This window comes from Pinus tabuliformis, chromosome 3_1 (assembly GCF_031772625.1).
Source record: "Pinus tabuliformis cultivar Carrire ecotype Pingquan chromosome 3_1, CPIR1, whole genome shotgun sequence".
Taxonomy (NCBI): Eukaryota; Viridiplantae; Streptophyta; class Pinopsida; order Pinales; family Pinaceae; genus Pinus; species Pinus tabuliformis.
This window is the reverse complement of record NC_142301.1, coordinates 121,726,011-121,742,073: the sequence shown is the minus strand read 5'-3', so window position 1 is coordinate 121,742,073 and position 16,063 is coordinate 121,726,011. Positions and strand designations below refer to the sequence as shown.

The 16,063-nt window shown below is 38.4% G+C and overlaps 1 protein-coding gene across 1 annotated transcript in view; it reads left to right on the top strand.

The window, feature by feature from the left end:
- LOC149186063 (uncharacterized) overlaps nucleotides 1-8,870 on the top strand; it is a 365,529-nt gene extending 356,659 nt beyond the window's left edge. Inside the window, exons 6-7 of the mRNA XM_089410881.1 lie at nucleotides 8,338-8,417; nucleotides 8,552-8,870. Of these exons, the coding sequence (XP_089267007.1) occupies nucleotides 8,338-8,417; nucleotides 8,552-8,624 (153 nt within the window). The 3' untranslated portion in view covers nucleotides 8,625-8,870. The remainder of the gene's footprint in view (nucleotides 1-8,337; nucleotides 8,418-8,551) is intronic.
- Nucleotides 8,871-16,063: the final 7,193 nt, after the last annotated feature.

Here is a 16,063-nt window from a genome sequence, read left to right as displayed (position 1 = left end):
CCCAACAAAGATTGTTACATGACAGTAATACCTCTTCTTGGAGACAGATATTCATCCTCTCAGCCCTAGTCTGCGCCACAAAAATCCTTCTGGCGCTTCCTCTTGGCCCTGCGTCAGCCCTACTAGCTACGGCTCAGCTCCTGAAGCTCTTGGCAATGTTATGAATAAAATATTCATAGAATATTAATAATACTAAAATAATTAAATAATTAAAGTAATTATTAAAACATTATTTATGAAGAGGTAAATAGTCAAAAGACATGCCTATTCATCCTTCGTGGCGAGTCACTGCTTTTATAGGCAAACCGTCGCGAAGTTATTGTACACCATTCAAATTTGATCAATAATAAAAATTACTTATTACACATACGTTCTGGTTTTCTCTTTAACAAATATTGGGTGGGTAAATGTTAAAAAATGATTGCTAGGGCATTGCTTTTTAGCGTCCTTTAAGATGAGTTTGGAAAATCTTTAATCATCAAAGACTCCATAGCCCAAGAACAAGGCACTAATCCAAGTAAGATTGGTGGTCACCCTTCTTTACCTTCTCTTTCTCTCCAAAATTTTTGGCCCCTTTTCCTAGATGGCCTAGTTAGGGCACCCTGTGAAATTCCTTAGAGGGGGTATTTTTCAAATCTGTTTGGACAAGAGTCTGCATTGGTGTCTTCTCTAGGGAATTTCCAGGCTTTGTGGAATTCTCACAGTTAGTTTGCAAGAAATCTCGTGCCCTAGCTGAAGGGTCTTTGCACATAGTATTCAAAAGAATAGATCATTCTAGACCCTTTCCCTACCCTATCTTGACCTAGTGAGCACATTGGAGGAGCTCCTCCCATGATTACTCATAAACTCTAGGTCTTTGCATAGGCCTTTTCTAGGTCTCTCTAGTGAAGAAAAATCCCTTTTTGAGTGACAAATCATTTGCAAAGCTTCTAGAGAGGTCCTAATCACATTGGAAGCCTTGACTCTAGGCATACTCATCATCATTGAATATCTCTAACCACAAGTCTAGACCTTCCTCCTAGGCATTTCTTGGACAGCCTTTAGCTTCTTTTTGAAGCATTGAACCCTAATTGAGTCTTTCCTTGAATGGGCCTTGGGAATCACTTCATACTCTATCATTGATCTCTTCATTGCAAGTGATTTCCTCCATACTGGGACTCCTCTCATCAGTGAAAACCTATAAAGAGTAGGGGACACTGATTGAGGTGACAGTGGGTCTTTATCTCATTGTTGTCATTTGGTCTAGTAGTTGTCCCATAAGTTCTCCTCCTAGGTGTTGAAAAATGTGTAACTAGGTTCGGTCTTCATAGGTATGAAATGTATTCTTGTAAATATAAAATGAGAAAAAATGTTATTATTATTGGAGCATTGGTTTCATGCTTAAGTTCTTTTATTTTATAGGTCAAGCACCCATTGAGTGATTCTAGGGTTTGTCCTAGGTATAAGAGCCATTGTCATATATTGAAGACCCTATGGGCACATTATAAATTGTAAAGAAAAATTTATTTTGTCTTTAAAGTGTCAAAATACCTCCAAGATCAAGTCGGCCTACATGAAGAACTGCGCCCAACCTTGAAGAAGCCTATATATAAGAGGAACTCGTCCTCCATTTGGATCACTCACTCACTCATCTCTTATGCGAAGAAGCAGAAGAAGAAGAAGTCGAAGAAGGAAGTGCGAAGAAAAGGAAGTCGAAGTGTTTTTGGGCCTATTCTATTCTTCTGGGAAGATCTAAGTTAGGGTTTCTACGCTGGGATCTCTGGTGGTTCGATTTTGGAAATAGAAGAGAAGGGAAGGCAAGCGAAGGTCTCTTATGGCATATTTCTAGTCCTAGGACTCAAAGTCAAGGAAAGAAAAATCAAGAGGAAGGCTATTAGAGGGAGATCGAAGTCTCCTAGAGAAGCAGCAACAGTTCTAGCAGTTGTTGGGGAGCATAATTTCAGATCTACTGGGAGGTTGAAGAGATTGCAGCAGGAGGCCGTGGTAGACTTGATATTGGAGGGTATTTGTCTAAGTCTAGGTCATGGCATTCGTCAATTGAAAGATCTGAAAGATAAAGAAGAGATTTACGAGTTTTCCCCTCAAGAGGAGGGGTTTTGGCCCTACCTTACAACCTATATACGGTGTCACTGTTATTACTGTTTTGGTAACTGTTTGATGTATTGCACATTGGAATAATAAAGAATAAAGATAATAAGTAAAAGGTAACACAAGTAGTTATCAAGTTAAGAGAATTAACATATTCATTGCCTTATTGAATTCCATAGTATATGGAGTACCGAATTTGAAGGAGGATCATGAAGGTGTCTGCAAGGGATGTGCATTGGGCAAGAATACCAAGAGACCATTTGGAAGTAGTGCTTTGTGGTCGAAAGAAATCTTGGATCTCATTCACTTTGATGTGTGTGGCCCTATGACTCCAAAATCACTTGGAGACCATCTAGACTATGTCACATTCATAGATGATCATTCAAGAAAAACTTGGGTTTATTTAATGAAAACGAAGGATGAAGTATTTACAAAATTTCAAGAATTCACGGCTGAAGTAGAGAACCTTATAGAAAGAAAAATCAAGATACTAAGATCTGATAATGGAGGAGAATATACATCCAAAGAGATTATAGCATTTTGTAGAGGGAGTTGATAGTCCCATACAATCCCGAACAAAATGGAGTCGCAGAAAGAAAGAACAGATCCATTGAAGAAAGTGTAAAAGCAATGTTACATGATCAAGATCTACCTAAGTTTTTATGGGGAGAGGCAACAAAGACAATGGTCTACATTCAAAATCGATGTCCTCACAGATCTCTAGATAACAAGACTCCAGAAGAAGTGTTCATTGGGAAGAAGCCATCTGTAGATCATCTCTGAATCTTTGGGTGTCCTATGTATATTCATATACCAAAGGACAAAAGAAAGAAGTTGGATCCTTCCGGTATGAAGGGAATATTTGTTGGGTATAGTAACTCATCAAAGGCCTATAGAATCTATATGAAAGATGGACATCACATTGAAGTTAGTCGTGATGTCATATTTGATGAGAGTATAGCATTCAAGAAGTCAAAAGAACTTTCCATAGATTCTGATGACGAAGAACTTCCGATATTTGAAGAGGAAGTTGACAAGGAAGGAGAAGGATCACACCATGAAGAAGAAGGGCCAAGTGAACTTGTTCAACCCGTGGTCATTCCCGAAACAAGGAAAAGACCTAATTGGTTGAAATCCACACTACTTGATGCAGAAGGTCATGGGGCAACACAAGGATCATTTAGAGAAAGTAAGAGACCCAAGAAATATTCTGGGTATGCTGCATACATGACAAAATTAATAGAAGCAGAACCATCCACCTTTGAAGAGGCTGTAGAACATCGAGAATGGAAGGATGCCATGAATGAAGAATATCAATCTATAATGAAGAATGGAGTCTGGGAGATCATACCTAGGCCCGAAGACAAATCTGTGGTTACTTCCAAGTGGATCTATAAGATCAAGCATGCAACTGATGGAAGTATAGATAAGTATAAAGCAAGATTTGTGGCTAGAGGGTTCTCTCAACTTGAAGGCATTGACTATGAAGAAACATTTGCTCCAACAACAAGATATATAACAATTTGATCATTAGTCTCTCTAGCAGCATCAATGGATGGAACATCCACCAAATGAATGTCAAGACTGCGTTTCTAAATGGCACTATAGATGAAGAAGTCTACATAGAACAACCCTTGGGATTCGAAGTCAAAGATAGGAAGGCATATGTTTGCAGATTAAAGAAAGCATTATATGGCCTCAAGTAAGCACCAAGGGCATGGTATGATAGAATGGATGCATACCTATAGAGAAGAGGCTTCACAAAAAGTTTTGTTGACTTGAACCTTTATATTAAGGTTGTAAACATTGATCTTGTAATTATTCTTCTATATGTAGATGATCTTCTCTTGACAGGTGTAGAAGGTCGAATTGAAGAATGTAAGAAGCAATTGGCAGCAAAATTTGACATGAAGGATCTTGGGCTGATGCATTACTATTTGGGGGCTAGAAATCTAGCAAGGAGTGAATGAAATATATTTGGGTCAAGGAAAGTATGTATCGAGATTCTAAAGAAGTTCGACATGATGGACAGTAAACCTATGACCACTCCGATGATCACAAACTTGAAGACACTGAGGAGTTCCGAATCAAGCCCTGCGGATCCTTCTAGGTATAGACAAATTGTTGGCTCATTGATCTACTTGGTGAATACTTGATCATACATGTTTTGCAGTAAATGTACTCAGCCAATTCCAAGTGGAGCCGAAGCATTATCATTGGATAGTAGCAAATCATATTTTGAGATATCTACGAGGAACCATCAACTACTATTTGAAATATGATAGGAGTGATGTCCAATTGATTGGTTATACAGATTCCGACTGGGGAGGCAGTGAATAGGATGGAAGAAGCACTACGGGAGGATGTTTCAGTTTAGGATCCTCCATGGTCTCATGGATGAGCAAAAAGAAAGACATCGTTGCTTTGAGTAATGTGGAGGCTGAATATGTTGTAGCATGTGAAGTAAGCAGAGAAGCAGTATGGTTAAGGAAGTTGTTATCCAACTTGTTTGAAGGATCAATGAACCCTACAGTCATACTTTGTGATAACTCTAGTTGTATTCATTTTTCTGAGGACCTAGTGTTCCATGGAAAGACAAAGCACATCAACAACAAGTATCACCATATTCGAGAGCTAGTACAAAATGGTGCGTTGCAACTACATTATATCTCCATTGATGAACAGGTAGTTGACATATTGACAAAATCACTTCCGAACAAGAAGCTTGTATACTTAAGGGACAAGCTTGGTTTGGTGGATTTGTCCTCCCTATTTGAGAGGGAGAGATAGACGCTACATTCTTGTCTTCACTTAGGAAGAATGAATGGAGGATTGGGTAACCATCTGGCATTCGATGCACTTTGAGAATGTGGTAGGGAATTCAAGGCAAGAGTAGTCGTGGACCGATATTCTTTGAGGATTAGCTACCCAAGATAAGAATAGTCCAATGGGAGGTCATACTCTGTGAACACCCGGGTGGGGTATGTACCTTGGGAGACAATGATGATGGTGTCTATACATCATTGGTCTCACCAGCATTGTGCTCTGATCTTGTGCAGAGATATAGCTATTACTCAAGGCCTTGCTATGTGACAATGTTGGATAATATGATGCTAGACAGATGGGTTACCAATCCGACTCTTCTTATGAGAGCTCTTTAGATTGAGAATTACCATGTACCTCCTATGAATACCTCTTTGGTTAAGAGGGAGTGTTGAAAAATGTGTAACTAGGTTCGGTCTTCATAAGTATGAAATGTATTCTTGTAAATATAAAATGAAAAAAAATATTATTATTATTGGAGCATGGGTTTCATGCTTAGGTTCCTTTATTTTATAGGTCAAGCACCCATTGAGTGCTTCTAGGGTTTGTCCTAGGTATAAGAGTCATTGTCATATATTGAAGACCCTATGGGCAGATTGTAAATTGTAAAGAAAAAATTATTGTCTTTAAAGTGTCAAAATACCTCCAAGATCAAGTCAGCCTAATGAGCTGTCAAGTCAGCATACATGAAGAGCCATGTCCAACCTTGAAGAAGCCTATATATAAGAGGAACTCGTTCTCCATTTGGATCGCTCACTCACTCATCTCTTATGCGAAGAAGCAGAAGAAGAAGAAGAAGAAGAAGTCGAAGAAAGAAGTGCGAAGAAAAGGAAGTCGAAGAAGTCGAAGTGTTTTTGAGCCTATTCTATTCTTTTGGGAAGATCGAAGGTAGGGTTTCTGCGTTGGGATCTCTGGTGGTTTGATTTTGGAAGTAGAAGAGAAGGGAAGGCACAATGTTGCAGGAAGCGTCCCCCCACCCCCGGGTCTAAGGCCCGAAGCGCGTCCCGTGCGGATGCGTCTAAGAAGCGTCCCCGGAAGCACGCCTCCAAAACTCAGAAGCGCGCTTCCGTCTGTTTTGGACGCTTCCGCCTGTTTGGGATGTTCGTTTCGAGCATTGTTGATAATATCGGCGATATTCGAAAATATCGCGATATTTTCGGCAAAACGATATATCGCCAAGAAAATATCGCGATATTTTCAAAATATCGGCAAATATCGGCAAAATATCGCGATATTTTGAAAATATCGGCAAAATATCGGCTATATTTAAAAATTTGAAAAAATTATTTTTTATGCTTGCCGATATTTGCCGATATTTTGCCGATATTTTTGCCGATATTGCCGATAAGATATTTTCTGGACCCTTGCCGATATTTTGCCGATACCGATATTTTCAACACTGGTTTCGAGTATAAATGCAATATATCTATATCTATATATATATATATATATATATATATATATATAGCAGACGCTTCCGCGTCCCTGCTTTGTCCCGGCTTCATGCAACATTGGGAAGGCAAGCAAAGGTCTCGTAGGGCATCTTACTAGCCCTAGGACTCAATTCAAGGCAAATGAAATCAAGAGGAAGGCTATTAGAGGGAGATTGGAGTCTCCTAGAGAAGCAGCAATAGTTGCAGCAGTTGTTGGGGAGCAGAATTTTGGATCTACTGGGAGGTCGAAGAGGTTGCAGCAGGAGGTTGTGGTAGACTTGATCTTGGAGGGTATTTGTCTAAGTCTAGGTCATTGTATTCGTCAATTGAAAGATCTGAAAGATAAAGAAGAGATTTACAGGTTTTCCCCTCAAGAGGACGGGTTTTTTCCCTGGCTTGTGGCCTATTTACTGTGTCACTGTTATTACTGTTTTGGTAACTCTTTGATGTATTGCACATTGGAATAATAAAGAACAAAGCTAATAAGTAAAAGGTAACACAAGCAGTTATCAAGTTAAGAGAATTAACATATTCATTGCCCTATTGAATTCTCAACACTAGGACCCCTGCTAGATTGTGTGGCAACATGTGCTATACCTAGCATATCCATTTTAAATGATCTCCCCCCTACCAGGACTCCTCCCATCATTGAACGTCCATAAAGACTACGGGGATTTCGCTGAAGTGTCATGGGGCCTCTACCCCATTGTTAGCACTTTGTCTTGTAGGGTTTCCCTCTCCAAGGCATGCTAGATTTTGCGGTAATAGGCACCGTGCTGCAAATCCCATCCATTGTGATAAAAATCACAAGTGTAACCCTCATAGAAAATGAGGGGTAACAAGACTCTCATAGGTTATTGGTATTAGTGTCCAGTCAAAAAGCAGCAGCATCTCCAAGTCAGGAAGGTGTGTACCCCTAATCCATTAGGAGCTCCATATGTACTGTGCTGCAAATCCCATCCACTGTGATGAAAATCACAAGTGTAAGCCTCATACAAAATGAGGGGTAATAGCTCTCATAGGTTATTGGCATTATTGTCCTTACAGTGTTGAATATAGCTTTTTGCTTCGTTGTGTATGGGACTTGTACTCGTGGTTTATTGCTAAAGAGTCTTGAAAGCTAGCTTTTGTATAGCACTTAAGTTGCTTATTCTGGCTCTATTGCATTTTTATCTCATTTTTAAATAAAATAAAATACTGCCTTCATCATAAATCCTTGAAACACTTAAACTACTTATGTCTATATATATGATAACTTTAACCTATGGCATATTTATAACTTTACCATAGATGTTGGGTAGTGCAAGAATTTCTTTTAGTGAATGACGATATGAACAAGATACTTCCCTGATATTGCCTTGTGCCTATGTATGAGTTGGAGCAGAGTTGGTATTATATTATTAATGGCAGAGGGAGACTTTATTGTATGTAAGGTTATTGCAAAAACTTCAAAAACAGTACTGGTATATCCATAGCATTCCTTGAAATAAAGATCTTCACTCTCATACATTTTGGGAACTATGCTCAACACAGTTGACAGACGCTAATAGCATAGGATAATTGCATCAACAAATGCTGCTGACATGTTTTGAAAAAGGTCCGGTGCGCTTAAAATTTTCCTAGAGACCAAATCTTAATGGATCCCTTGAATTTTTCATGTTGGATACGCATGCATGAATATGATAAAGTTTTAGCTTATGATCATCAATAACATGTGGATTGCCATTTTATTTTTGATCCCGTGATTTGTGGGTCGTGTGTCTGAGAGGGGGAGAGAGAGGGTAGTAATGTTTTTAACTGACTCACAATTGATCAGTGGAATTAATGTTATGACATGTATGCTAAAGCAAGGTTATGCAGAAGGCATTTCCAATTTAATCTAAGCCTATAGCTAAATCAATATAAAAACAGAGAGAATTGTATGTGTTCTTATCTACACTTGTGCTGAATGGTTCTAGAACTCAAACTTTGATTGGTTTTTACTTGTGTGTAGGTTGGGTATCTTTACTTAACAAATGCCAATCGCTTGGATACTGTAATGAGGAAGCTTGGATTTTGCACACATCATATTGGGTCAGTGAGTTTCAAGGGCTTAAACTGAGCAAGCACGATTCCTACATGTTAATTTTAAACAGACTATGATTTTTTTAAATAGTAAATTAATGCTTCATGCAAGTCACAACAAACTGAGCCAACTCATAATCCAGGGTTCTATGCATCTGGAGGTTTGAACCTCAGTCATTAACATGGAAACGCTCCAGCTCAACCACTAGACCATAACCTGGAAAACTAAAGTGTTATTCATTTGTTGTAAGGAATCAGGCTTATCCAAAGTTTGACATCCATCATCTGGAAGGTCTATCCGTATAAAATAATAAAAGGTATCTTTGTGCCTAGTTGTTAACAATATGAATACAAATACCTTATATTGATGTAACTACAATGGCTAAATGTAAGTGCTCCATTACAAGTATATTCATATGCAATGGAATATTGTCATGAATATGAAATAAATTATATTTCTCACCTCTTTGCACTGAAGTTGAGATATTAAAAAATTATATCGTTATTTGTTTTCATGTATCATTATCCTTGGATGTTTCCTTTTTGTTATGTAGAAGTATCTACTAACTTAAGATGGAAACTCGTACAAAATATCTGTTTAGGCCTGCATTCCATAGGGTTGTGGTCTCAGTGATACTAAAGGATACATTAGATGAGAGATAAGATTCACTTGATAATGTGGGACATACGAAATATTTGCAAAAGTAGGGAATTAAATTATATTTCAATCCCATATTTCACACTGACCTATCTACATAACAATTTCGTTGTTGAATTTATATCTGGAAGGTTCTGAAGTGGATGCCAAGATGTCTCATTACATACCATGAAATCAAATAAGGAAAATTTACAGGATGATCAACCCGAGATTTTGTGCCCGTCAATTCTTGATATGAAGACCACCTTTACCATTACTTATCAATTTAAGCAAATTACCATTAATATCCTCCTGGACTTGTCATGGCCAAAGTCCTTTTATAGCTTGTACACCATGATGGACCTTGGCACTTAAATTTGCCAATCTATTTGCCACTATATTATTCTTGTGTTTGACATGAGTACATTGAAGTTTATAAAAAAAGCTTGTTAGTTCTTGGATGTCTCAAATTGCGAGTTCCAACTTAAACTTGCTCATCTTTGATTTGAAGTCCATTTTTATCGTCACTTATAAAATAAATCGTCATTAATACCTGGACTTGTCATGGCCAAAGTCCTATTACAGCTTGCCACTATATTAATTTTCTGTTTGACATGAGTACGTTGAAGTTTATAGAAAACTTGTTAGTTCTTGGATGTCTCAAATGGCAAGTTCCAACTTAAACTTGCCCATATTTGATTCGAAGACCGTTTGTATCATGACTTATAAAATCAAGCAAATGGTCACTAATAGCCACATGGATTTGTCGTCCTTTTGCAGCTTGTGCACCATGATGACGTTGGCACTTAAAATTTTCAGTCTATTTGCCACTATGTTAGTTTTGTGTTTGACATGAGCACCACGAATTTTATGAAAAATCTTCTTAGTTCTTGGAGGTCTCAAATTGCAGTTTCCATCTTCCAATTGCATTGGAGAGATATTTCCAAATTTCATTACCAATTCAGTTATAAAATTTGAATCACCATCTGTTACCAGCACTTGAATATTTAAATTAATGGCTATCTTGAGGCTTTCTTTTGTTTCAATTGCTTCAAACATTCACATATGTTAGTTATTGTATGTCTCAAATTGTACAGTCCAACTTCCAATTGCATTGTGAAGAGTTATTTCCAAATTTTATAAGCAACTGAATTATAAAATTTGAATCACCATCAAGTATCAGCTATTGAATATTTAAGTTATTGGCTACCTTGAGGCCTTTCTTTGTTTCAATTGTTTCAACCATATTTTCAGTTGAAATTCCAACTTTTTTGGGATAAATGGCTATTTAGAATATATCCTACAATGCAAGCATTTTCCATATTATCTTCTGACGCACCATTATAACTAAGTTTGGAATATTGAAAGTTTAGAGGAGTCCATCTACTTGGTAACCTGAAGATCTGGATGATTGACTAGAGTCAGTTGCATTACAAACAATAGTACTAGATCAATTCCTCAGATTTGAATTTTACTTCTCTTTGGTTTTTATATGCAAATTCTCAAGTCCCCAAACTGTCCTTGATTATTTTTCTATTGCTCCTATGCATTCTTTTTTCTTTTCTTTTGGTAAGACCGGGCAATTTATCTATCAATATATTTCAAAAAGGTACTCATACACCATAACTATTATGTTGCTAGTTGTCTGCCACTGGGTAAACCAAACCAGTGTTGAAAATTGGCAGCTGATGGAGCAATTCACTCCTTGGAGAGGCCCAACAAACCCTAAGGGACCCCTTCTAGCCCTTGGAAAAAATTAATTTGCTCATGGAAAAATATTATTTTCAAAGTCAACACAAAAGTACAAGTCGGCCCAAAAGGAGAAATTGGTCCACCAAATCCACATACAAATACATCTAAGGTCACATCACATTATTCATTCTTTCTCATTGGTTCGATCTGGTCTGAAAATTGCAGGGTCCGAGTTAACACATGCGAAGGAGAGAGGGTAATTTTGTTGGCCAATGTTAACTTCTGTTTTGGGGCTGTTTGACCAATGTTGACTTGGAGGGTTTTGACTTCGTTTGACTTGGTTTTGGATGTGTTCTTGGAGGCCAAATTCAAGAGAGAAGACCGATTTTTTGTAGGCACTCTGATCAATGTTGACTGCAGATCTAAGGCTAGGGTTTTCACAGTTCAAACATTGACTTTGACCAGAATTTGTTGGCAAAATTTTGTGATTGTTTCGATCGAGTTTGACTGAGGGAAGGAGGTTGCATTCTTTGACTGGTTGACCGAACTTTTTGGAGATGATTTCACTGTTGACCAAGGACTGGTTAGGGCTGCGTTGACTATTGTTGACTTTGACAGAAACTTGTAGAATTGGTATTTGACTAGATTTGACTTTTATTCTTATATAGGATTGGATATTGATTGGTTGACTTGGTTGGTCAAGGCTTTGACCTTTGACTAGTTGATGTACTTGGACTATGTATCTTTTTGCTGAACATTTGATGAACATCTAATAGAAGAAGAATCTGGTTAGGGTTTTACCCCTTGTGGGGTTTTTCCCTGGTATTTGACCAAACATCTCTATCTCTATTGATCTTGGTTGTCTTCTATTGTGCATGTGGTTTACTGTTCTATCTACAATTGCTTACTGTTATTGGGTGATTGAAAATAATTGGATAAAGTGATTGATATTGAAAGAAGAAATTGTCTAAGTGATTGTTACAACATAGAACATTGAAAAATTAACATGGTATCAGAGCTGAGGTGAAGACAAGCCCAAGGAGACAAGAGCAATCACCCTTTGAAGATATCTTATCCGTTGTCCTATCCATTGTTGAAATCCATTTGACTTGGTCAAGATGACTACCTCATACTTCAAGATTGAAGAGACGTTGAATGACTCATCTAACTATGCTTTCTGGAAAGCCAAGGTGAATTTGATTTTGGAGGAGAATGATGTTTTGCAATATGTTGAAGAAAAGGTACTTGAGCCTTCAAAGAATGCTTCTGCAGCTGTCAAGTCCAAGTACAAGAAAGGTGAGGTCAAGCTAAGAAAACCATTATTGATTCTTTTAGAGATCATTTGACCATTTATGTTTCAAAGTTGAAGAAGTCTAAGGAAATGTATGATAAGCTAGTTGAGATGTATGAGGTCAACAATTTGAGCCGTATTTTTTCTTTGAAGAATGAACTCAAGGACATCAAGATGAACAAGTAGAAGACCATACAATCATACTTCAGGAGGATATCTCAACTCAAGGATAAACTTTTGTCTGTTGGAGAAATTACATATGATAGAGAGCTAGTTCTAATCGCAGTTGGAGGTTCCTGCGATGTGGGAAACATTTATTACAACCATTAGCAACAATGGCATGTTTCCTTCATTTGATGAGCTATTGGGCAAGTACACTCAAGAGGAAACTAGGATGATCTCTTGAGGGAGAATTCAAAAGCATGAAGAAGGAGAACCCTTTTCATTTGCCACTCAAGCCAAGAAGAGGAAAGGAAAAGGAGGACCATCTAATTCAAGAAATCCTTCTCTTGAATCCAAGGACTCCAATGGAAGATATAGAAAGGACAAACCACGAGTTCAATGCTTTAATTGCCACATGCATGGTCACTATACGCGAGATTGTTCAGAAAAGAGAGGTGCTCCAAGGTCCAACTACAACAACCATGACACCAACAACATGTTCAATGATAGAGGAAGAAGAGAAGCGCTTGTTGCCTTGAAGAAAGCTATCATCCTACCAAGAGATCAAGGAACTCAAGGTATGGAAATAATGTAGTTGCAACTCAATCTGAGTACTTTCATGTTTCTTCACATTCTAGTTCCTCTCCAAATTCTTTTGATAGTTGGTTGATAGATAGTGGGGCTTCTAGACATTTCATTGGCTATAGAGAAGTCCTCTCAAACTTGTTTGAGAGGGAGTCTGATTTGAAGATAACTCTTGGGGACAATTCTACATATCCTATGAATGGGTTTGGATCTGCTTCTTTTCATTTGAACTATTGTCAAATCATACATCGACATGATGTGTTATATGTGCTGGGATTGAAGAAGAATCTTGTCTCAATTTCTTTTATGGAAGACAAGGGCTTCAAGGTTGCATTCATTAATGGGAACATCCTTGACACTTGGAACCAGAAATGAAGATATATATAAATTTTGTGGGAGCCCTATGCGAACCTTGGTTCATGATGCTTCTCATCAATGTGAGTTGTGGCACCAATGATTTGCTCACCTTCACTATGAAGCCTTGCCTAAGGTTCGAATAAATCATGATGGAGTTTGTTAGGGATGTGCAAGTGGAAAGAAGACGAAGGGACTGTTACCACTCAAACTAGCACGGGTCCTAAGAGGGGATCCTATGGAGCAACTACTAGGTCAAGGGGCAACAATGGAGGGATAGCCCATTGTCACCTCAGCTATAGCTTCATACCCTTTACGGACTTTCACCAATGGGACGAGACCCAGTATGGGGAATCACGAGGATGGGTAGGTCAATGAAAGGATGAAGGGTGATTCCCAAGGCCTATTCACAAGAGACACTGAATAATATGGCTTTCTTGCTTGAAAAGCAAGGTGATAGACTCTATAATAAAGGCTAGGAGGATTCTTGAGGCTAGTGTTTGGGAATATACCTTGTAAACAGGTTTCTTAGACCTGAAAATCCTTGTGTAGAAATGGTCTTTATGGGATCTTTGTGGAATTAGAGTTGTAGGGTTGTGGGACCACACAGGACCAAGTGGACCCAAAATTAGGTCAAGGATGTGGAGTTGATTAATCAAGGAGGGGCTTGAGTTAATTATGGAAGAGAAGAGGATCAAAGGACAAATCTTCTTTTGAGAATTGAATGCAGTGATCCAAATGAGGACACTAGCCAAGGGAAACCTAGGGAAAGAAACTATCCTTGAGCTAGGACTTGCTATATCTCAAGATCCCATCGTCAGAATTTCTTGAAATTTGGAGGGCCTCTAGAGAAAACCCTGGCACAATTATGAACAAGAGCTCGAAGTTTTTTTTGTGGCTACAATGGGAGAAAAATGATGCCCTAGGTGACCTATTGAGCCTAGGCCTAGAAGGAGAAGGAGAGGTGAGAGAAATATTCTTTAAAAGTGATCACCTATGGAAGGATTAGTGCTATATCCTTTGGGAGAGATGGAGTCAAAGAGAGTTTAAAAGATTTACCCAATCAAGGAGGCCTACAAGCAACTTCGCATGGAATTAGGGCATGAGAGTAGCTATTGAAGGTCTTTATACTTTGATATGCAATAATTGATGACTTATCAAGATACATTTAACAACAATAATCTCTAGAAACATTCACCCATTCATACATGGCCCACACAATGGTGCAATTTTACAAAAGATCAAAGTTTCCACAATTTCACATAGAAAAGCAACAAATTTCAGACTTGTATAGCAAAAATCGCAGCAACATTTCATGTGACAAAGTAAATACAAGAATAAGCATGAAAAGAATCACTTACATGTACAAATGGGTATATCCAATCATCAAATTAAGCCAATAATGAAGCTCCAAAACAAGAGAAATAGATCCAAACATCAAAATCCATCCATGCGATTGAAACTCGTCCTCCAAAAGGGAATGCAAAATTCTCAAGTAGCTACTAAATCCCAATTCAAAAATGATGATGAGAGAAATGAATCACCTCTCATCTATTTATACATGTCCAAAGGGGATTCAATTTGCCTAATTAGCCTAATAATGCTCCTAATAATAAAATAATGTACAATAATGATGTGATTTGGTGACAAGCCCACCAAGATAGCTCAGTAATACAATGAAAAGCCTCTTAAGAGGGAAAAATAATGGACATGATGAGCTGTTGGGCCATTGAAGAGACCTAACGGAGTCCAAATGCGCCAAACTGAGAGAAGAAGCTCCAAAATATAGTGGACAAGGGGCTGGCCCCTTGTTTTCCAAGCATGTCACCTATGGTGCTCCCAAGTGGGTGTGGGGGCCCATTGACATCCTCATGGGTCTCCAAGTGGATCAATAATGTCTATAAACCATCTGTAAGGACTAGGATGATGACATAATCCCTCCCTTTGTCTCTTGCAATGAAACACATCCTCATCTTGACCTTGGAACATCTGCCAAGTGTATGGTGCAAGTGTGGTGTTGATTGGGCATAGTGAACTAGGTGCATCATCCTCTTCCAAAAGGTGGAACACAAGCAATCAAAAAGTGGTGTTGGGGATCCGTTAAGTACTTTCTGCTATGGTGAAGGCCCATCGCTCTCAACGCTCACCCTACAAGTGCTAGTGTGGCCCTTTGGAGGGCTAGTGTTGAGAAATCTAGGGCATTGCAATTATGTGATTTCTCTTGTAACGATGATTGTTTGTGAATGCTTTTTACTTCTTAGATTATGATCTTCTTTTGTTTAGGTTATTGTAGTTTTCTTCTTCATCAAACAACTACCAATGCATAAACCATAAAGAGACAACAGATAAAATATAGGTGATCAGCTAGGGCCAAAACCTCTCCTACTTGAGAGTAAAACCAAAATGAATTCTTCTTCTTGTAGAGACCTCAATTGATGAATACCAAGACCAAGACCCTTGACCTAATTTCCACTCCAAGACCAAGACGCATAGCTTCCTCTTCTTCCTTGAGTCAACAATAGTTAAACTCCTTGTTTCTTTCTCCTTCTCGACTACCTTGCAGTGTTTTGGTTCCTAGGACAATTCTGCAACTTTCAGCACTAATTCAGAAACCCTTCGCACATGTGGTTGACCAACTTTGACCCTTGATGATCTTCGCTCTAGAAGGAGACTTCTTCTTACCAATTTGGCTTAGGATCTTCCTTATTTCTCACCCAAGATTTGCCCTCCCACTATGACTGAAATATCTCGACCTTTTTCTGCAGTAGACAGTCCTGTAATCTCGCAAGTGTGGAGGATATCATCCCTAAAAACAAACCCAAAAAACTTTGCTCATCCTTCCTTGTTGTCACGGCTATGAGTCTCCTTACTTAGTGATTCTCGCACTTCCTATTGCAGACTTCTCCTTGACTAGAATTTTGTCTCTGAAATGAG